This window comes from Lycorma delicatula, chromosome 1 (assembly GCF_047948215.1).
Source record: "Lycorma delicatula isolate Av1 chromosome 1, ASM4794821v1, whole genome shotgun sequence".
Classification (NCBI taxonomy): domain Eukaryota; kingdom Metazoa; phylum Arthropoda; class Insecta; order Hemiptera; family Fulgoridae; genus Lycorma; species Lycorma delicatula.
The window spans coordinates 67404662-67428975 of NC_134455.1; the positions used below are offsets into that span (position 1 = coordinate 67404662).

General features: G+C 32.2%; 1 protein-coding gene across 1 annotated transcript in view; it reads right to left on the minus strand.

The window, feature by feature from the left end:
- Positions 1-15047: 15047 nt before the first annotated feature.
- The window catches only part of LOC142318122 (DNA (cytosine-5)-methyltransferase 3A-like), a 34943-nt gene continuing 25676 nt past the window's right edge, over positions 15048-24314 (minus strand). The window contains exons 5-6 of the mRNA XM_075354663.1: positions 20340-20566; positions 15048-15365 (exon numbers count right to left, since the gene is read on the minus strand). Of these exons, the coding sequence (XP_075210778.1) occupies positions 15136-15365; positions 20340-20566 (457 nt within the window). The 3' untranslated portion in view covers positions 15048-15135. The remainder of the gene's footprint in view (positions 15366-20339; positions 20567-24314) is intronic.

A 24314-nucleotide genomic window follows, 5' to 3' on the forward strand; every position in this document is an offset into this window, starting at 1 on the left:
AATAACCTGGTGCATCATAACCTCTTCACAAATCTCCGACAATCATTCAACAACTTGTTGCCATTATTGGAAGAAGCATCATTTGGTGTACCTTTTAGATTAGCTGGGACAACTAAATATGTCCTTCAACGGTTTATTTATCGCTTTTACAAAGTACCAAATTTACATGAATTTCAAAACACTTTAATGATATCTTAACATCTGACTAAATAATTTTCCTAGTTCTGAGTTTATAAACGCGTTTATTTTAATTTGTATATGATTATACCATCAGCATTGACATTGAATGTACAGTAAATATCGCACAAATTTAATTGTAAATATTAATATCTTTAAAAGAAGTCTAAAGAAAACATTTTTTATTGCGTATTTTTTATATAGTGTTAAAATTACGATACATATACCCTATATTATACTTAACCCGTTTTAATTACTTGGAATGAAATTTATTCATGCCTAATATCCAACAAATGAAGATGATATAAAATTAAATATTACAAACAACTCAGAAAAAATTAAATCTTGTTTTTTGGCAGCAAAAGCCTACAAAGTTTTGAAGACTGAACATTATCTCATACCACACAACGGCACCATCACTTACCCTTTCTCTTTCTGTTTAGTCTCGAGAACCACCATAAAGTATTACTTCAGAGAATGAATGAGGTAGATATGTATGAATGTAAATGAAGTGTCGTATTGTACAGTCTTAGGTCGACCATTCCTGAGATGTGTGGTTAATTGAAACCCAACCATCAAAGAACACCGGTGACCACGATCTAGTATTCAAATCCGAATAAAAGTAACTGCCTTTACTAGGATCTGAATCATAGAACTTTTAACTTCGAAAACGAATTATCCGTTTAATTACTCATCTAGAACGCTCTCCTCGTCCTCATCACTATTTTCAGTGTAATTGTCACTACTATCACTGCCACTACATAGAGACAATGAAAGATTCTGTCAGAGAATTTATTAACGATTCTTGGTACCAACATTCACCCTCGATTTTTTTAACTTTTCACACTTTCCAGTGTTCGTCAGTCATCAGATTCATTTTATCTTCACACAGTTTCTGTACTTCTGACATCTTACGTTGATTTGTGGTTCACAACATGTCGTTTTACCTCTGACCATACCATCTCAATTGTTTTTTCTGGGCGCAAAACGCTTCAGCTTTATCATCGCCTGGACACAACATATTTGTTGTAATAGACAAACATATATCACATTTTATGTCTCAATAAGAATACAAAAATTTCAAAGTACTGTACGGCAGTTGGCATGAATAGCTGTTACACACTACAGGAATTTAAATTATTGGTATAAACGGACGGTCTAAGAAACCGTAAAACATAAGATAAAAACATTTCATTAACCCCCAGAATAGTTAAAATGTTAGCCCGCGGATAAACTTCCGACACAATGCCGCGTAACAGGTACAATCTACAAGGATTTGGTGCACTGTCAGTCGGCAGTCTCAGCGATTACAAACTGGTGGATCTGTTTGAGTCATCAGATATCCATGATTGAGCCTAGTGTGCCTATCCACAAATGGCGGATAATAACCTCGTCGCGATGGTTATTTCTGCATGAGGAGCTCCACGGTGTTATAGTGTTCTTAACTGGGTGAGGTTTATTGTTCATTGTAGCATTCCAATCACTTTGTCACTCATCATGAACCACACTCTTCAGGAAAGAGACAAGATCATTAGAAGCGACGCGATCGGTGAAAGGAGGCTGGAAACAAGCCTACTTTACCGCACTATCTGCGCGCTCATTGCCTGAAATTCCTATATGGCTGGGGATCCAACTGAAGCTCACTATTGTATTACGTCTAATCATCTGCGAAATGACATAATGAATCTCACAAACATCAGGGCGTCTAGAGTACAAGTCATTAATCGTCTGTGGGGTACCCATGGTACCTGAACAAACAAGCAAATGTCGATATTTTGGGCTAATTATATGTAAGGCCTTATTAATTGCGTACAGTTCCGCAACGAAAATACTGGTGACGCTGTAAAAGTCCAAACATGTATGTTCTGTTGTCAACCACAACCAACAGAAATAATGTTTCTAAAGCCGTCCGTATAAACTGTAATATTAGGATTCATGCTATTTATAATACTATAAAATTCGTTTTGTAAAATAACCGGATTTGTGTCCTTTTTATTATACTGACAAAGATCAAAGCAGTAATTAACAAGAGAAGGCTGCAAAATGAAGGAGGTAGTAACATGGAGCAACAGTAAGGACTGGAGGTAATTGTATATTTTGAGTTGAAAAAAGGCATTGAGTTCTGATGATTAGCGGAGCATTAGATCTCAGCTGTACCTGGTATTGATTAACATGCTGATTCGAATATACTACATCAAAAGTTGGATGAGTTCATTGCGCTTAAATTCGAGCCACGTAGGAGCATATCATTTTATTTCGTCTATAACAAACAGGTGGCTCACCGCTGTCCATCAGCCAACTTACCGCGGGGCTTGAGCGAAAAGCATCCGTGGCAAGACGGATGAATGAATGATGGACTGATCGTGCATCTTTAGTGCGGTGGGCCGCGCCGACGAATAAGCCACGCAGCCCTTGTCTAATCGGGAACGGACTAGAGTTCGGTAGAAGCGCAACATGCATATACTGATTCACCATGTAAATACAGTTTGGAGGGTCAACATGTTCCCTCAACCGGGAAAAGCAAATACACTTATTTTTTTTCTGGGGAAAACATGAACTCAGTAGATTTACACCACGATTCTAAGCGAGTTGTGTTTTGAAGCAGCCTCTCACCAATAGCTAACGTTTTTGCTACGTAAATAGAAAAATCATCCATAAATAAAAAAACACATAACCGGCTTTCACACGCAGATTGTTATACTATTTATAGCTACGGCAAACAAAATAACACTTAGAACACTTCCCTGGGGTATTCCGTTTTCTAGTGTGAAACTGTCAGATACCATCTCATACCAACTAGAACTCAGAAGGACCGACTACGGAGGAAACTCCTGATAAATGCGAGGAGATTACCTTTTACAATCCACTCATGAAGTGTATTTAGGATTCCTATCCTTCATGCCGTGTCGTACGCCTTCTGCAAATCAAAAAATACAGTAACCAGGCATAGGAGAAGTAAAAAGGCTTTTGAATTGCAACTTCCAGGGCAACTACGTGATCAATAGATGACCTGCCCTGACGGAAGCCACATTGTTCTGGGACAATCAGAAAATTTCTCTCAAGATACCACACTAAATAACAGTTTACTATTCGTTCTATTACCTTGCACAGAGTACTGGTCAAGAAGATAGGGCGATAACTTGTGTGGCATGATTTATCCTTACCAGGTTTCAGTATGGGGATTACTAGTGCCTCTGTTCAAGAATCTGGAAACACTTGGTCAGAGAATACTCTAATATAGATACACAGAAGATGTCGTAGTGCACTATCTAGGAAGTAAGATAACATACTGAGCCTGATATTATATAATTTCAGGAGGAAGTGACACGAGAATTATTCAAGGCAAATCTTACTTCACTATAAGAAAATGGAATGTTTAAATCATTTTGCGAGTCTTCAATCACCAAAGGGATATTTTCTACCTGCAACTTATACCTCAAAAACTCAGGGCTGTACGATGATGCAAGTGAAACTGCCCTTAACGACCTTCCAAATGTGTATGCCCAACGTTTGCAGTAACAAGGTCCTAGCCAGTCCAAACAGCAGTCCAATCGGCTGCGGTGAATATACCGCTCCACACATGGTTCGAACCTTCCTCCAACTTTTCACAACAAAAAATGGTGTTGTCCGAGAAATGGATTCGATGTAATTCAGTCAATATTTTCGTTTAACACATCCCAACCTCGTAGGGGAAGACACCCATCTTGTGACGTTAGCGGTCGCCACCCCCCCTCTGTTCGGAGCCCTGAGGGACTTTACTGGAGGTCGTCTTTAGACCCCTCTAACTGATTACATCTCACAGTCATCAGCCAGGCCTCGGTCAGGATGCCACCGTTGTAAATGCCTCGGCAGACATTTACTTCAGTAAAATACAAATCAAATTTTGCCTTCACGTAGGCCTCAAACGGACATATTCATATCCAACCTAGCATGATTCTCTCAAACTAACTAACCGAGATCGCAGAAGGGCGGACTACTCTAAATTTGACAACACCGTTCGTGACTGCGAATCGCAGAAAACGAACAAGTTGTAAGTCAAATCAGTGATATATCACTCATACCAATCAAAATTATGCTTCACGCAACATAGAAATTCAGACCTACACCCACCCAATAAGTCGACCAAATTAGGTCACCTAACAAGGGGAACTTAACTTCAATCCTCCAGGTAGGAGCCGAGGACAAAACTCGTACTCTCACCCGGTCCCATCATGGAGTCTCGCTCGGCATTACCAAGTCACAATCAGGGACTGCCACTGGTGGGATGAAGCCATGCCCCTAGTCGCACGGGCTACCATACACCGGCAGCGCGGCCACCTCTGCCAGTAGAAGCCCAAAATCGAATCACAGATGATACCAATATAACCATGGCATGATGCCAATGCGCCTACCAATCCATGCATAGGTTGGAACCCTAGCCACCCGGGATCCTACCATGATCAAATACCTCGATTTAACTCCCTCTGCAGACCTACACACTGCAAGGGTGTGAAGAAAACAAGCCACTATAGACCTCCTCGCAGATCATCCAGTTAATACGGAGATCCAGAAAGGAATGTATTCTCTGAAGTTCCATAACTGCTTCCTTTAGTTAGGGTCTTACGAACCTCCAAGCCGCCATCACGCAGGGAAACAGTCCGATGGCTGAAATAATTTGAGAGCACTTCCAATTCATTTCGTGTACATTTACGCTTCTGCATCTGAAAAAGGGCAGAGGGCCACCATAAGTTATTAAATGCTCCGGATATGTCCAGAAAAATCCCTAATACATATTTGCATGAACTAGAGGAAGCTATATCCATCACCTTTAGTATGTCATCCTCAGTGCTCTTGCCCGGTCGGAAACCATACTAGTTCTCCATTAGCAAATGATCAGTTATAAGGTTTATATACTGGTTTAAATGTCTTTTACTGTTTAAATGTCTTTTGGTAATGTTTTCAGTGATATTATTAGTGAATGAATACTTATGTGTTCACTGTTTTGTGTCATGAATTTATTGTGAGGCAGTTATTTTGTTTTTAAAGTTGTTTTTTATAAATATTATTAAAGTAGTATCATATTCATTTTCAACAGCTATATGTTTTATGATGTTTATTTCGTTATTTAACATTTCTTTTTTACTATATTTCATTACTCTATTAATCATATTTGTATAAGTATTAATTTTATGAAACCAGGGGCGATTTAATTTTTTGTGATTGATGTATCATTAGGTAGAGGTTTTCTATACACTTATGTTTCAATTTGGTTGCCCTTGTTTATTTCAATATTGACATTTAAATAATTTAACATTATTATCATCTATTTAAAATCTGAATTTTAAATTTTAATTGTAATATTATTAGATATGTTCATTGATTATTACTGGCTTATATATAATGAGAATATCATTAACATATTGTATCCATATTAAAACTTTGTGTTTGAGTGATGCCATCAACTAATTTATTCTCAAACTCGTTTAAATTTTCAATATTTTGTTATTTACACCAGCCAGTTAGTAGTTATTTTGAGAGGGCCTCAAATTTACCAGACATTCCATAATTTTAGTATACTATCAGATTAGAACAACAGAAATCTTGCTTTTACCATAAAATTTCATGAAATTCCTGCTGTTGGACCATTTCTATCACCATTTAATTAATCCATGTTCATATAAGATTTTTTAAAGTTATTTAGGACAGTAATTAAATAGTTTAACTAATAACTACCACAATTAAAAGGATTTTGATTATGGCAGCGTTTTACTTGAAACCATGAGAAGCTAAACTGTTTAACATAGTATTTTATTACTTGCAGATTGTAAATACATAAAAATATATATAAGCAAATATCAATCTCTACTTAATAACACATTTTCAGCACAGACTATGAAAGATATCAAATTTTCCTTAGGTTGGTCAAGTGACACGCAAGTTTGACTGTATTTGATCGATTACATTGACATAAGTTTTTCCTTTTTTTTCTGTGTAACAGAAAGTATGAAACTTACAAGTTTTTCAAAGTCCTAGTTTAGCACTCCTTACATTTGCCAAGTGCAGAGCAAGTCTTAAGTTTCATAAACTTATTTTTCATGCAGGTTGGAAGGGGTATTTTAGATAGATATGGATAAGAAAACTATACTTTTGCAGTATCCGAGGTGGGCAAAACACACATCAGCTCCCCCTAAGTAAGCGAGTGCAGACACATGAAATGTGTCCTTCTGCAGGTAGCAGAAACATGTAAAGTTATTGATGACTGAACAGTGTCTTATACCACATATCTTGTACTTCATTCTCCTCCCCATTCTATACCACCTATACTATTACATTACATGAGCATAGTTGCTCATAACAAACTAAAACTTAGATTGCGATCCATACTTCTCCAAAAAAGTATAATGGCTTTGAAAAGACTTAAATTCCTGGCAGACTTGAGTTTTCAATTTCAATTCGTCATCATTCTTCTTTCAATTCATCATTATTCACAACTATCTTTCCATCCAAAATCTTTTTTTATCTTTTGATAATCAACCTATGTCTATGACACTGCACCATAATGGTAGGAAAGCCTTCCCAATAGTCTTGGCCTCCTATTTTTTTGTCTGCAATAGAAAGGTATTAGAAAACCCAATTCTAATATACTTTTGGGGATTTTCTTTCATACAGATTTAATCATTCACTAAACTATATAAACTTACCTTTCATTTGACTGCGAACAAATTTGCAAAGTAATTCATCTTCTTAGTTAAAGGATCCATTATTTATCATTGGAAGCTTAAACTTCAGATGGTGAATCACTCATAAATTTAAAGAATAATTTCTGGATAGAAATTTGGTAATTACTGCTAGTTCATTCAATTAAACAAGATAATACATCTAGCATAATAATAAAATTTCTATTTTATTTTGAGATTTTATTAATTCATATCAGGTGCAAGGCCAATCATAGCATGGCAATTGCTAATAAGATATTCTTCGTACACTGTTAACTTATCTACTCAAATTCAACATACAAATCAGATTAAATTAATTATCTTTAATGGAAATTTAACATCAGGATTCTGGTATTTTCAAATAATCAAACCAAACGATGCAATGTGCAAATTTTAATTAATATCAAATTTAAGATTATAATATAACATAATTATTTAATACTAATAAAAATATTCAGCAACAATATTTTTTTGGAATGCTGATCAGCATGCAAAAAACATCTTTGTTCAAAAAACCGTGCTTGCTCTAGATTATCCATGTCACTAGGTTATTCATTGTCAAAATTTAAAAAAAGAAACTCTGTACCAGGGTTGTTTGGAAAGTTCTCAGCCTGACCCAGAGATGGCTCAAGTATGATCAAAGGACTATGATGATATTTGTTAAGTATTGTCTTTAAATGGTGTGCCGCAAATTTTCAGATGCAGCATCTAGTTGCTTGTTTGTGGCAATCAAAGTGAAAAACTTTTGATATTTTTTGAAAATGGATAAAATTGAAGTTCAAGCTGTTTAAGCTTTAATTCCAATAGACTACAAAAAGGGTTTGAATCCGCTTTACAGGATTCTTCCCTTTTTCTTCGATTGTAAAACAAAACGTGAACACACTCCCCAGTGGTCTTCAGTTCAGGACACTTAAACACTAATAAATCATCACTGTTCCACAAAGTTTCTTTGATGTTTTAAAACAATAGAAACAAGAATTCACCATTACAAGCCAGAGACCAAACAATGAGTGGGAGCAGGTGAGCGTGCCAAAAAAGCAAGAACAGTTCTATCTGCAGGAAACGTCACAGCTATGGTTTTTTGAAATGCTTGGTTCAAACATCCAGATCTGGTTCACAAGAAAGTGCTATTTAACACTTTGAGTGCCGCCTATACAGGAAGTAAAATGATTTTTACGACAATAAAGTTGTTCCTAAATGTATTGAATTGCAAGACTATATTGAAAATAAAAAAAATTGTTAATTTTCTTTGTCAAGCCGAGACCTTTCTGAACAACCTTTTTATCTGAATAAAATACAAAGTAAATTTTTAAAAGATTAGATTTAAATGAATTTATGTAAAGTAGAGCTGTGCAATGAAGGAAAATGTGTTAAAAATAATTTTAAATAACAAAAAATTGTCATTTCCAGTTTTTATGGCATTTTATAAAATTTAATTGTTCATTACATTTTTCATATATTCTACATAAAATTAAAGGCTAGCATATGCAAAGCGACTGCACCTCATCTAGGTTGGTCAGTTTGTATAATAGTTATAGTTCTGGCTTCTAGGTCAGCTTATCTTTGGTTCAATTTCTGGAAAGAGAAAGGTATTTTTCCAGCTATCACTTTATTTCAATTTCCTCAGTGAAATGCATATACAGTAAGTCTTATATTAAAAAATTAATCTGTATTGCACTCGACAATTATTCAGAGGTGCTGCCTTCTCACAACTATTCCTTCGTTTGGCCTTTCCAAAAATATCTATTGGGAAGTATTTCCTATTGAACAATACTTCACATTTCCTTCAGAGAGAGAAATTAAAGTATAGTAAAGATTTTTAAAAAATTTAAAGGTTCTGAAATATCTCAATATAATAGCATTTCTTTTACAAAGATTAATAACATAAATATTCAATGTTTTTATTTTAGGATTTAAATCTTCAATTTAGCAATTCATAACCATCCCTTAGAATAATGATAATTACTGTATTCAATTTAATTTTGTCACAAAGATACATTTAACTTAGATCAGCTATATGCAATCTGTCGCAGCTTTTTTTTTTGTCTGTGATGTACGTTATAGCCAGTAATAATTACTGCACATCAGGCCCTTTGTGATCTTTGACTTCACCTATATGGACTCTGTTAGTAATCTTAAGGATACAGGAAAAGTTACTTGAAGTCTGTGCAATCATAAATTGTCCATTCACCACATCCACATAAGCTTAAGGCTTGTGTAGCAATTTGAAAATTAAAATGAAAAAGAAGAAAAATCTTTAATATACAAAAAAAATATAAAATATATATTAAAAAAATGCCAAACTGAGATTTAATCCCAGAACTTTCTAGATGAAAGTAAGTGAAGTTACCTACCACTCCCTCATATAGATCAACCCGTTATTAGTGAAAACTTCAGAGGGAAATTTTTATCTGGGTATAAATTCTTATTTAGACAAATTTTCATAGTATTATAAAATCTATTATGTTTGCAAGATCAAACAATTGTCTCGCTTTGAAGCATCTTTATTAATTGCTGAGCTTATTAAAAATAAATTATGTGGGAAAATATATCACATCCTATAGCTTAAAAAGTCAGAATGAGTTTTCAGGATATACAAAAGAGGGGCTGCCAGATCTTTGTTGGAAAATATGAGAATACCTATTTTCAGTAAATTAAAAATTAACATTTCTATGCTTCTGTATACTTAAACATGTTCTACACAAATAATAATATTCATGGTATCAAAACAAACAGAACTATTTTTAAATTACAGATAATACGTACTTTGATTTGTAAGATTATGCTTCATTTTTAATAAATTATCTATTGCTGCATCTTGCAGCAATGATTTCAATTTAAATCAGAATCGCAATTCCTCCACCTCAGTGGAGGAATGTCAATATGATATTTGGACAACATTTCAGGTCTAACCTTCCCTTCTTTTTAAGTAACTTATTCTACCTTATTACTCGCCACCTCAACAAAGTACCTCATAAAGTAGACACATTTTCTTGTTGTCTTCTGTTTCTTAAGTTGGAAAAATGTGTATTTTTCTACACTCTTTCACTTAAAAATTATTTTTATTCTATTTTAAATGTAATTATTCATTTATGTAAATAAATCTTAACAATGAACCATGGAAAAATTAATTATCCTTTTGGAATCTGGATGTCACAACACTTTAGCATCTCAATGTCACAAACTCTCAAGACTTAGAAAACTTTAATTTTATATTTTAAAAACTTAAGACACTATATTTTACTTTTATACAGTAAGAGTGATTTTTTATTAAAAAAGATCAGTATAATGTGAAAACAAGTTAACTGATGAAACAAATTTTTTTTTAATATTTTAATATTTTAAAATAATACTTTCTTAAAAATCTATTTATATATAATATATAAAATGACGAATTAACTTAGTAAACAAAATTAACTAGACCATTTAAATATTTTTATTATTATAATTTCAGAAACTCTAACATACTAATTGCAGAAGACTTCTGAGAATAGCTATAAAAGTCCTCTTACAATGTATGTGGGGGTTTTAATTTTTTTTAGAGCACATACTAATCAGTGTGATTAGCTATACTTTTAAACATGTACGGTTTTAAAGGTTATAAGTAGCCTGCTATTTTGTATCTCATCTTTAGTTTACTAACTATTAAAAAAAAAGGGCTTTCTCGAAAAAGAAGTATTTTCATTTTATTATTAATAAAATTTAACATTATGTTTGTTATTATTACCTTCATTCAATATCATCTGGCAAATAATTATAGTGGAAAAATACTTATATATGGGGCAAAATATGGCCCATGACATTAATTTGGAGTGCTAAAAACTATTTGAGTTAAGGACAGTGCTTCCCACCACTTTCCGACATGATAACAATATAATCAACAATATAATATAACAATCTTAATTTTCTATCAATTCTTGATTTCAAGAGAACTATGGAAGCAGTAAATGTGGAAGATAGTTCATGGCCCAGAACGTGTAAAATAACACTGGACTGGATTCAATTATTGATGTTGAACAACTTTGTTTATCATAGACATAATACGGTTTCATAATAAGGAGAAAAACTGAAGAAAATTTATATATATATATATATAATATCAGAAATAATAAATAAAATCAATTTAGAAAAATTAAATGTCATGTTCAATTAGTTACTTGTCCATTTATGATCATTCTACTACACTATATGCAATGTAAAACTTATTCCAGCACTTACAACTTTAACAAAGAATAAAGTACCATAGTTTCAGTCAATTATATATGTATGCTTTTTTTAAGAATACGTGTGTAGAAATTAAAAAATCCTATTCAAAGTCAAATATATTCTCTCTAATATTTTTTCTGTAATTAGCTATTCTCTACAGTTCAGAAACATCATTTTCGACCCAAAAGATGCAGAGTAAAATAGATGCTCATATTTACTGTAATAGAAGTCAAGGATTTTTTGTAATCATATGAAAGAAATACAAAAAGTTTAAAAGCAAGATACAATTTCCTGTCCACTGGTTCATTTCATAGAAAACAAAGACCGAATAAGTAATTCTTGGTGGTGAGATAACTTAAGATAACTTAAATCTGGTAATCACAGTGGTACATAATCAAGTAATTCAATGCCCTGTAATCAGAATAAGCGACAGGTCTCATCCCTACTAAAATTAGTTTTTGTTTTCAATAATTATCTTCAAATAATGAAATGAAATTTATTCTTCAGGTTTCATGTAATTTTTATAATTTGTCAACAGTGTAACTTAGGGATATCCTCAACGTACATTCAGTAAGTTCACCAATATTTAGAAAATATTAAATATTTTCTTCTAATTTTTACAACAAAATGAAACAAATGATAATAATTTTGCAAAAAGATATCCAATTTGTGTATGCCGTTATTACTAGTGAATTTTATTCTTTTTACTTTTGCTTTCTCCATTTTAGTAAACAATTTAAATTTATATAAATTTTAGGAGAAAATATATTAGGAAAATGTATTGAAGGGAATAATGTATTTTTAAAAATACATAATATGATTTACTATACTGTAAAAAAATTATAATTCCAGAGTTCACTTTGCTGTTAATGCTTACTACTTACAAGTTATTCATTGCAGGAGTAATTATTTATTTTTTGAAATATAAAACATAATTAAGACATAAATGTAAATGGAGACCAATACTATAAGTTTTTCTCTTCAGTCTTAAACATTATACTTAAACTCTCTTCATACTTAAACATTTTTTGTGTTCAGTCACTAAAAACATATCTGAAAATTAAAAGAAAATTTATGTACTTTAATAAAGTATGTGAAACTGTTTTATAATTATTGCAAAACCTTTACTTTTTTTACTTTATAAAATATGACTTGATATCAACTTTTGGGTTTAAATTAACATAATTGTTTATTACTAGCTTCCTTGAAATGTATAGAAGTAATAAAGAATAAATATATTTAAATCACTTTTATTTTATGAAAAGTTATTTTTCTGTTCTTATGTGTATGCAATCTGTTCCAACTTTGAGCAATAAACAATAGCATGGTCCAGTGAGATGAGAATGATGTGTGAAATGCAAATGAGATGTAGTCTTGTACAGACTTAGGCTAATCTCATCCATCCCCGAGTACAGATCCACCGGTATACGGCAATCTAGTATTTAAATCCTTATAAAAAAGTATCTTAACTTTAATAGGATTTAAATCTCAGAACCTTTGACTTCAAAAATCAGCTGTTAAACAGCATGTTTGTGAAGATAATTTTATTACCAAACCACCCCCATAGGTTTAATAAAAAAGAAATAGTAATAAAAATTAATCCAGGCAGATCATGTGATTGAAGATGAACAAGAGCATTTTAAATCAACCAAGTCTATCATAACAAAATAAAAGCAGGTAAATATTTTTTTTCATTAGAAGAATGTAAAAAAATTACAATAGTTTAGTTAAGTAAAAATTCAAAACACTCCTTTGACATGCAAATTGGAAAATATTTGTATTGAAAACTCATTGATCATAATCAAATGAACAAAAAATAAGGTTAAATTACATTAAATGTCTGCTAATTTTTAAACATTTTCTATATACTTATATCAGTGTAAATATTTTATTTATATTTAGGGTAGGATAAAAACAAATAAATATAAATTGTTTCACTTTATTATTATTCATTTTAATGAAATTGAACATTATATTGTTATTAAATTAACAAACTTGCAAGTATTTTATTGTGAGGGCCAATAAGTACTGATATCTTCCAGTGTATGGATTGGATAGGAGTGTATGGAGTGTATGGATATCTTAAATGGATTGGCATCTGCCAACAGGCCTTTTCTCCACATAGACAGATAATTATTTATAGTTTGCGAGCGATTCCCATAACGCTACCTAAAAGAAGATTCACAATGCCCCGCATTCTTTTAACAGCATTAGTGTGCCCACCTGATACTGTTAACAGACTGTTTGGTATGAATGAATGACAGAAACATATTTGTAATATCTACTCATGTTCTTCATACCACTGAATGATGACCACTGTTATGAAATTATTTGAGTTCCAGGTGAAATGTGATTAACATTAATAGGCTGCAACAAATAATCTAAATAATCTGCTGTTCTATTTTCAAAAAACACCTACCGCCTATTTCTCAGGAAATGCCTCCAAAAACCCATTGTTGAACCTGGCCAACATTATATTTATGTTTTGCAAATAGGAATTTGTTGATTTCAACAGTTAACTCTCTAATTACTTTGGATATTTCTAAACATTTAGCAGCACACACCTTTCACAAATAGTTAAACTAATCGACAGCTGTGTTGTGGGTCATTTGTAGTTCACTCATGTAAAACTTCACCATCTCACAGCTCCAATTGCCAATAAATAATAATAATTTCCCATAATGTAACCTTCAGTTGTGTAACCAGGAATTAGATAGTAATTGAACATCTTGTCTACAGAAGTATTGCAATGCTGCCTTTCTCAACTTTCAGTTGTATTTAATGTCACAGTGCGTCCATTGTTATAAGTTTCCTCCTTTAACAAGATATTACAAGTTTGAAAGAAAGAAAGAAATATACCATTCTGATGGAAAGATCTCCCTAGGCCTTTGCATTGGTGACATCCTGACAGAGGTTAAACTGATGACTGTGTTATGTTAATCAGGTTTAGAGGGTTTAAAAGACAACCTCTGGTAAAGCCCATCAGGGCTAGGAATGAAGGGAGTGATGTGACAACCAGGATTGCCACAAGGCAGCTGTCTTCTTCTGTGGGGGTCAGGATGTGCTCTGTTGGTTCACCCAAATGCATATGGACACACTCAATGTGTTGTAAAATTAATCTTCACACTCCTTTTTCAGCTAAACATTATAAATCCTTCACATGCATTAAAATCTCTTGCAGCTTCTCTTTACATCTTTATCAAATATTTATTGTGTCTGCTTCAATGTGTATCTGGAAATTTTCTTTTTAACAACTGAGATTTCTAGTCAGCATGACAAGGCAAAAACTTTGGTGATGTAATGAAAGAATATCAATTTTTTATGTTGTACATTGCAACTACATGCTTTTTTTTAAAGATAACCAATTGAAAATAACTAAAATTAGATAATTTTCTTTTATTATTAGTTACATGGTACCAAAGTAATTTTTGTAATGGATGCTGTATTTGATTAAATTCAGAAAAGAACAGGCCTTAAAATGACTAATAAAATTACAATTTTGTACGAATGAAGTTATAATTTCAGAGTTAAGCTTCACCATTGTACACAATATAATATAATTATTACATTGAATATTTATTAGTTATTATAATAACTAATAAAATGAACTAGTTTATGGATTACATTTATTAAAAATTCATTAAAAAATTGTTTTAATATCTAAAGTATAATTTTTTATCTTCTGAGATACCATCTTATTACTTCTTGCTCAGTTGTTCATAAAATGTATCACAAACAGGAAAATTAATCATTTTGTAAAGGTTATAGTTTTATTGAGGGGTAAATTAATTTTACATCAAGTGTATCATGTACACATTTGTCTGGTTAATTGTTTTGATTAAATATTTAGTAAATCTGTATTAAATATTTATGTGTTCTGATTCAGATCAGAATTACATAATTCTGAAATTGAAAGATAATTTTGTGTTAAAATCACACCAGAAAGAGATAAAATAATATGAAATTTATTCTTATTTTAAAAAAATACACTTCTGTAACCAGAACTCAAAACCAAAAGAACTGTCGAGAACATGTTAATCTAAATCCGCAAAAATAATCAATTCTTTTCACTATCAAGTTCATTACTGAAGTACTCAAGCAATGGCTTAAAAATAGATTCAACTACAGGAACACTCCATGATTTTCCAATCAACCGCTGGCGTCTACAAATTGAAAGATCTCCAACATCAGTATAATGAGATTTAAAACCAAAGATACTTTCCAATTCTGTAACCCATGGAACATCTCCTTCACCATCCATAAGAATAGGATCTTCTCGAGTCGGTCCTGAAATAATAATAAATTACAAATAGAAGAGATAAAAAGTTATGTAAAAGTGGCCTTTTACAAAAGAATTTTCATATATGTTCCTCAACTGTAGAGTTATAATTCAGTGATACCATATAAATTCTAAGCTCCTTTGATTTATTCTCCTGTAATACATGAAATGTTCTATCTTGATTAGTAACCCATTACCAGAAGCATTTCTCTAAGTCCACATAAACTGAATTATTTATAGATACTTTCTTAAATAGACTTCTGTTCTATTACATCTGATTAGTACAGTAATCCTTGTGTCAGTGTATGCAGGTTATATGCTTCAATACTTCCCAGACACATTAAAAACAACAAATAGCAGCAAGATTCTAAATGGTTGTAAAAATTATACTATGTGTCAGTAATAAAGTTTAATGGAATCTTACTGTAAAACATAATAAGAGACTGAATATTAAACATAGATTATTTAATAAAATATTAAAGGATTAGTCAAAATTTGTAGGTGACCTGTCAAAAAATTATTTTTTTCTTACTGCTTAAAACTAATACTTTTCCAGAAGGCATGGTCCCTGGAGATATTGTTTTTAAGTAGGAGGCCTCAAAGTAAAGAATTCAGGACATTTTTGATGAATATTACAGGATGTTAATAAGACACGCCTTTTCCATAACAAATAGCAAGTAGGAAGCCTAGGATCACAAAACTGATGAGAATCTTTTGTGTTTAACTGGAAAGAAAAACTAGACACTCAATATTTAACACTTTTCAGAATGCTACCTCAAAAAAACCTAAAAAAATGTGATTGTATTTAAGAATATACTGAAATATCAGAAAAAGTAAGAACCACTCCTACTAAAATAGGAAGGACAATTCAGAAATTTGGAATATGAGCTCAGACACACTATTTAATATGTAAAATAATAACGACTCTGGAGTGAAAAATAGCAAGGAAATAGTTTGGTTAACTAGTGAAATTTATGTAAACCAGTTGGGCAAAACCCTTAACATTAAAGACTTTTCGTTAAAACCTCATTTATTAATTAAATGAATGAACCTAACAAAAAAGATGTTATGAAGTTCTAAAATAAAGTTATTAAATTAAAGAGTTTGAAACTTTGGGAAGAATCTCTCCCAAAACTATTCTGTAGAAAGATGAGGCATTGATAAACAAAAATGATACACATCTTCTTTATTAATGTGGTCAGGACTGATGATAAACAAAAAAAAATTCATATAACCGAGATATAACCTTATCCAGGGAGTAAAATCTCAAAACATTTGCTGATAAAGTACATTAAAATTTACAAAAGGAAATAGGTTGTGGACCCAAAAAATATGGTTTTTTAATGTATATTAAATTATATAATTCAGGTTTAAAGCCCTAGAAATTCAAAACAAATTCTAAGAAACCTTACTAAGGCACACACTTTCCAAGGAGTATATTCCTGAATGTTGTTTATTCATAAAAGGAATGAACCGGTGAAAAAATTGCAGGAAACCATTGTTTACAGATTTTTGTAAAATGGTGATAAACTTTTGGTTTGAACAATTGAGGGTGGGAATGCAATCCCACCAAAACGTTTTATATATAATGACTGAGCCCTTGATTGGGCCATGATTAGAAATAAAAAAATAAAAGTAGAAGATAAAAACTAACTATTCTGGCTGGAGCACAGTCCAAAAAATTCCTGTAGTTCCCTCAGGTAATTTTTGATATGTAGAACTGTAAAAAAAAAGAATTGCAACAACTGTACATATCTGATGTTCTTGAAATCACTAAATCATTCTTTGTCCCTCTTATCAGATGGGCTTAAACAACCAAAAACCGATCTTTCACTAAAGAAACAGCTCTACACTTTATCACAAATGATGGAATGAACAATGCCAGAACTTAGACTATGAATTTCAACAAATGCCCAAATTTTTTTACATCTATCCTTGCTAATAAGATTAATGCCATTTTGTACAGTGTTAGTTAAAAGTTACATCAATCTTCTACTATGATAAAAATCTATACAGTTGTTCTGTCAGATTTAAACTGTGCTATCATCTGCTTATAAAGATTTGCATAATACACCCCTTTTTACCCATGAGTGAGTTCAGCCAATTTTACCTTCAAATATAATAAAAATACAATTATTTTTATAAAAATACAAGACACTTCAAATATAATAATCAGAAATCAAGTAGGGGCCTGAATTTTCTAATACAGAGGTTACATCAACTGATACTTTCTATATTAGGGCTGTCAACTTTAACATCAGACAGTTTCAGATTATTCTATTAAGTAGATAATGAAGAAAATATCAAAATTTCAGAATTTAATGTTATTAGCAAAATTGAAAAGTTATTAAAATATTTGTATTTTTATAATCAAAAACAAACTTGAACAACCCAAGTACAGAATTACAAAGTAAATGAAATGATATCTACCTAATTTTTTTTATTTCAAAAGCAGTTGTTATTTCTTATCAGTTGTATATAAGATATATTTATATAAAATTACATATCAGAGATAAAAATTTTTAAATTAAAATTAAAATTACAATCATATATACAAAAACATATGAAGTCAATTAAATAAAATATATATATATATATATATTTAAATATGAAATCATAATTAAAAAAATTAAAATTAAATATATATATATATATATATATATATATAGGTAAATCTAACAGATCTTTTAAAACTAGATTTTTAGAACACATTAGAAATTATAAAAATGGTATTTTGGGTGTATCTAATGTTGCTGACCACCTTATTAATAACAAACATACTGTAACTGATATTCGGACAAATTTGGAAATCAAGAAATTTAATTTGAATAATAATAGTAAAAGTTTGCAGATTTTGGAGAGATTTTATATACATAAATACAAAAGAATTTCCAAGTTGATCAACTTTCATATAGTATATGAAGGTGACACTCTTGTAAAAGCAGCAACAAATGGCAGCACGTTTTTAAGATAAATAGATATAATCATAATGTATATAAATAATTTAATTCAAATCCACTCAGTAATGTAACATTGGCTGGCCATGTTACATGGTATAAATTTTTTGTTTATTTAATTTTAATTTTTTAAATTATAATGTCATATATGTATATATAGTTATTTTATTTGACTTCATATGTTTTTGTATATATGATTGTAATTTTAATATTTTTATTTTATATAAATACGAGGGTAAGTCAATTATTATCCATAATTTAGTTATATTTTTGTTTATGTTGGTAGTACTGTCGTGTTGTATAGATAACGCATGTGTAGTTTAATTGTTGTTATTTCTGTCCAGGTTTGATGCTGCTAGGTTAGTTCTATTATTGCTACCCTTGCCATTAACCATGGCTGCTCTGCTTTCGGTTTGCACCAAAGAAGAGCAATGTTCAGTGATCTGTTTTTTGTGGTTGGAAGGTGTATCAGGGGCCGAAATTCATTAAATACTTTCGGTACAGTACGGAAACAGACTTTTGATGAAGTGGCACATTGTCTGCAAATTAGTCACGGTTCCGCCTATGAAATCATCCACAACAGATTTGGGTTTCATATAGTCTGTGCAAGATGGGTCCCAAAACAACTTGCACAGTTGCATAAACTAACATGCTTGGACATCTGCCAAAAACATTTGGATTGCTATGGTAATGAATGGGAATCTTCTTAGACAGAATCATCATTGGTGACGAAACATGGATCCATCATTACAAGCCAGAGAGTAAACAGCAGAGTATGGAATGCAACATCAAAATTCACCCTACAAAAAAAAGTTCAAGACCCAACCATCTGCAGGAAAACTGATGCTTACGGTTTTTGGGGACTCACAAGGCCCAGTACTGGAACATTATGAGGGAAGGGGCACGACAATAAACAGTGCGCATTACAGTGAGATGCTTACTGCCAAGCTGAAGCCTGCAATTTGAAGCAAACGCCAAGGACTGCTGTCAAAAGGTGTTGTGTTTTTGCACGACAATGCCCGTCCATATACTGCTGCACACATTGCTGAAACACTCCAGAAACTCATCTTTGAAGTTTACTGGCTCATCCTCCATATAGTCCTGATCTTGCCCCTTCTGACTACCACTTGTTTGGTCCACTCAAAGAGCCATTAAATGGCCGTCAATTTACCTTGGACAAAACAGTGAAAGAAGCGGTGCATTCCTGGGTCGCAGCTCAACTGAAAACCTTCTTTATGAGGGCATCAGGACGCTTGTGCAACGATGGACCAAGTGCGTTGAAATGCAAGGGGACTATGGTGAAAAATGATGTACATGTAAGTCTCCTATTGTATTGCAATAAAATTTATAACTACATTGCGGAAAATAATTGACTTGCCCTCGTATATCTTATATACAACTGATGTGAGATCCCAACAAAGTGATTTTGGAATAAAAAAAATAAGGTATGTATCATTTCATTCACTTTGTAATTCTGTACTTGGGTTGTTCAAGTTGGTTTTTGATTATAAAAACACAATATACTGATACAGAGGAAATGGGTCTTATAAGTATTGCCTTAAAAAAAAAAAAAAATATGTATATAAATTGGGTAATAAACACGTGAAAGATTCACAGGCAGGCTACAAAGAGATTATTTTAAATTAGCAAAAAAGAAAAAACAAAGCTTATCAGGCTTGTTACATTCACCATTACAAATAATGTAATTTATGAATCAATAATTCAAATACATTGTTCAATCACGTGAATAAATTTAATAGTAAAATTTTTTTTTTTAAAATATATCACTGTGAACAGATTGTAACCACCTGGTGTAAAGTTCAAAATTACTCTAATATTTCTTACTTAAAATGCTAATACATACTACTTAAAATATTGAAATGTTAAGCAAAAAGGTGCATACAGAATTTCTGACACCAATCAGCAACAAAATACAAAAAGTACTATGTCCTGCTTCCATAAAGTAATTAGGTCATGCAACAAAAGTTTATAGTAATGATAAGAAAAAAAACCTTAAAAAATTACCCTGTTTTAAAGAATTACGATTAGCTGTTACAGTTCTCAGTTTCCTGACAGCAGCAACTCTATTTAGATTTGATGTAAGATGATCATTCAAAGATGAAGAAAGATTGGAGTGTTTTAACACATCTGCTATCTTCTGAAGATTAGGTATATTGCCCCAAAAAAATCTTTGACGTTCTTGAGGTGAAATGTACTTTGCATTCAATATAACTGGAGGCATATTAAAAAATCTGAAAAATTTAATGTTAAGAAAAATTTACAAAGAATACTGTAACTTAAATATTAATACACTTAAATAACTTTTAGTTATAGTAAATAACTTAGTATTTATAAAGTAATTTGAAATTTTAAAATATATATTTAGCTCATTAAGTGCAATTCTATTTGAGGACGTTTACTCTTTGAATTGTGGAAACCAAATTCAATACTGTGGACAGTTTCAGCAGTTTCTAGCAGACAGTTCTGACTACATTTTGGACTATGTTTTTTTATATAAATAAGGCAAGGTACCATTTATCAGGGTATGTGCATGCATGGAACTTGTACATTTATGGTCTGCCAACAACCCAAATGCCATATATGAATTCCTCTACATGACGGGAAGATTGAGGTGTGGATTGCAATATCCAGAAGAAGAACAGTCGGCCCAATATTCTGTGCAGAAGCAATAAATTCAGCTTATTCCTGCAAAATTATTCACTAGTTCAAAACTATCCAAGGACAAAATTATTAATGCTTGGATTCAAAAAGTGCGACTGTGCATAGAGCTAGGCAGTCCTTGAAGTTATTACAAGAGGTTTTCAGAGGTTAAATCACTTCGATGGGCTTGTGACCAGTTCTATGTACTCAAGCCCACCAGATTTTTAGTTCTGAGATTATGTAAAAAGAAATGTTTATTGAGGAAGCCCCCTCAGCCTCCATATACTTCAAACTGTTATTCATGATTTCACCAGGAATATTCTAGATGAACAACTTGTGAGTGTTTTTGAGAGCAAGAAGAAACGTGTCTGGATGTTCATGGGACAACTTCAAACAACAACTGTACAGTAAGTCGATGATACATAGTGTTGTACTAGCGCATAACAGGGGTAGAGTTACTTAGTTACTTTTCAGATATATTGTTTTATAATGTACTAGCTGGGGAACAGAGCTCGCTTTGCTTGCCCTTCCTCTTTAGCCCTGGATCCTGCTGTGTTCATTATCCTCATGGTTGTGAGAATAATAGATAAATAACAATTAAAGCCTGAAAAGTTCTCTTTCCTCCCACGTTTTCCTTGTCCCTGACGTAAAAGCTCCTGCTGTAGGTGAACATCTTTAGGTTCCCACTTTTCTTTACCCTATATCCTGGGAAGGGATCAAAGGTAAAGAGCTGAAAATCTGATATTTTTTAAAACAGTCTATTTTCTTTACATAAAAAAAAATGAATCAAAAACTGTATTAAGTTGACATCAAAGATGAAAAAATCAAAACTTCATCCCCAAGGGGGCTAGAGCCTTTATCTCCAGCTTAAAATCTTCCTCGGGATAACACAAATGTATCCTGAAAATTTGAATACAATCTGTTGGTTGGTTCTTGCACGATGCTGTTACATACAAACAGAACTGCCACAAATTTCCACAATTATGTATTAGATGTATATTTTGAAGAAAAGTTGCTACAGAAATAATAATTATTTTAACTCTTAAAGCAATAGTTAGTTAATCTTTTTTTTGTTTTAGTAAAATTGGGTTATAAGAATTCCTCAAATTTTGAAAGAGGAAGGTCTGTCAGACGGATGGGTAACTGTCAATAAGATATATAAAACCATTAACCAAATTTTTCAATCTATACAGAATATCATAATAAGACTTCATTGGATAAATATATATTTAATGCAAAAATACAAACTACTCAAGTGCCCAGGAAGGCATCTTAGAGGTTTCCAATGCAAGCATTGGAAAAGGCAAGGAAGGAAATACAGTGGGTGAATACGGGCTGGGCAAAAGGAATGAAAGAGGGGACAAAAGAATGAAAGGAATGAAAGAGGGGACAAAGAGGGGACAAAGAGGGGACAAGAGGGGACAAATGGTAGAGTTTTGGCCGAAGGATAATTTATTAATTGCCAACACCCGGTTTAAAAATCATAATAGAAGAATATACATATGGAAAAAGCCAGGCGATACTGCAAGGAATCAGATAGATTATATCATGGTTAAGCAAAGATTTAGAAATCAACTCGTTGACTGCAAAACTTACCCTGGAGCAGACATTGATACCAATCATAATTTAGTGATAATGAAATGTAGATTGGGATTTAAAAACCTGAAGAAAACGTGTCAGATGAATCAGTGGAATTTAGAGAAGCTTGAGGAAGAGGAAGTAAAGAAGATTTTTTGAGGAGGCCATCCCAAGAGGTCTGAGTAAAAAAGATAAGGTAGAAAATGTAGAACGGGAGAATGTTAAAAAGGAAATTCTTAAATCACCAGAAGCGAACTTAGGCGGAGCAAAGAGAACTGGTAAAAAACCTTGGATTTCAGACGATATACTGCAGCTGATGGATGAACGTAGAAAATATAAGAATGCTAGTGATGAAGAAAGTAAAAGGAACTATCGACAATTAAGAAACAGGACGTGCAAAGTAGCCAAAGAAGAGTGGATTAAAGAAAAGTGTTCAGAAGTGGAAAGAGAAATGAACATTTGTAAAATAGACTGGGCATAGAGGAGAGTTAAGAAAAATTCTGGGATGCATAAATTAAAATCTAATAATGTGTTAAACAAAGATGGTACACCGATATATAATAGGAAAGACAAAGTCAATAGGTGGGTGGAATATATTGAAGAAAATGGGTGGAATACGAAGGCAATGAATTAGAAAATGGTGTAATAGAAGAAGAAGATGAAGTTGAAGAGAATGAAAGGAAAGAAACAATACAGAGATCTGAATTTAAGAGAGCATTAAAAGATTTGAATGGCAGAAAGGCTCCTGGAATAGACAGAATACCTTCAGAATTACTGCGCAGTGCAGGTGAGGAAGCAATAGATAGATTATATAAACTGGTGTGTAATACTTACGAAAAACGGGTAGTTCTGTCAGACTTCAAAAAGAGTGTTGTAGTTATGATACCAAAGAAAGCAGGGGCAGACAAATGTGAAGAATTCTGAACAATTAGCTTAACTAGTCTTGCACCAAAATTCTTAACTAGAATTCTGTACAGAAGAATTGATAGGAGAGTGGAAGAAGTGTTAGGAGAAGACCATTTTGGTTTCAGAAAAAGTATAGGGACACGGGAAGCAATTTTAGGCCTTAGATTAATAGTAGAAGGAAGATTAAAGAAAAACAAACCAACATACTTGGCATTTATAGACCTAGAAAAGGCATTCAATAACATAGACTGGAATAAAATGTTCAGAATTTTAAAACAATTAGGGTTCAAATACAGAGATAGAAGAACAATTGCTAACATTTACAGGAACCAAACAGCGTCAGTAATAATTGAAGAACATAAGAAAGAAACCGTAATAAGAAAGGAGTCTTGACAAGGATGTTCCCTATCCCCATTACTTTTTAATCCTTGCATAGAACTAGCACTTAATGATGTTAAACAACAATTTAGTTCCAGAGTAATAGTACAAGGTGAAAACATAAAGATGCTACGATTTGCTAATGATATAGTAATTCTAGCTGCGAGTAAAAAGGATTTAGAAAGAACAATGAACGGCATGGATGAAGTCCTACGCAAGAACTACTACATAAAAATAAACAAGAACAAAATGAAAATAATGAAATGTTGTAGAAACAACGAAGATGGAACACTGTGTGTGAAAATAGGAGGAGAAAAGATTATGGAGGAAGAAGAATTTTGTTATTTGGGAAGTGGAATTACTAAATATGGTCGAAGCAGGAGCAATATAAAATGCAGAATAGCACAGGAGAAACGAGTCTTCAGTCAGAAATATAATTTGTTTACGTCAAAAATTAATTTAAACATCAGGAAAAGA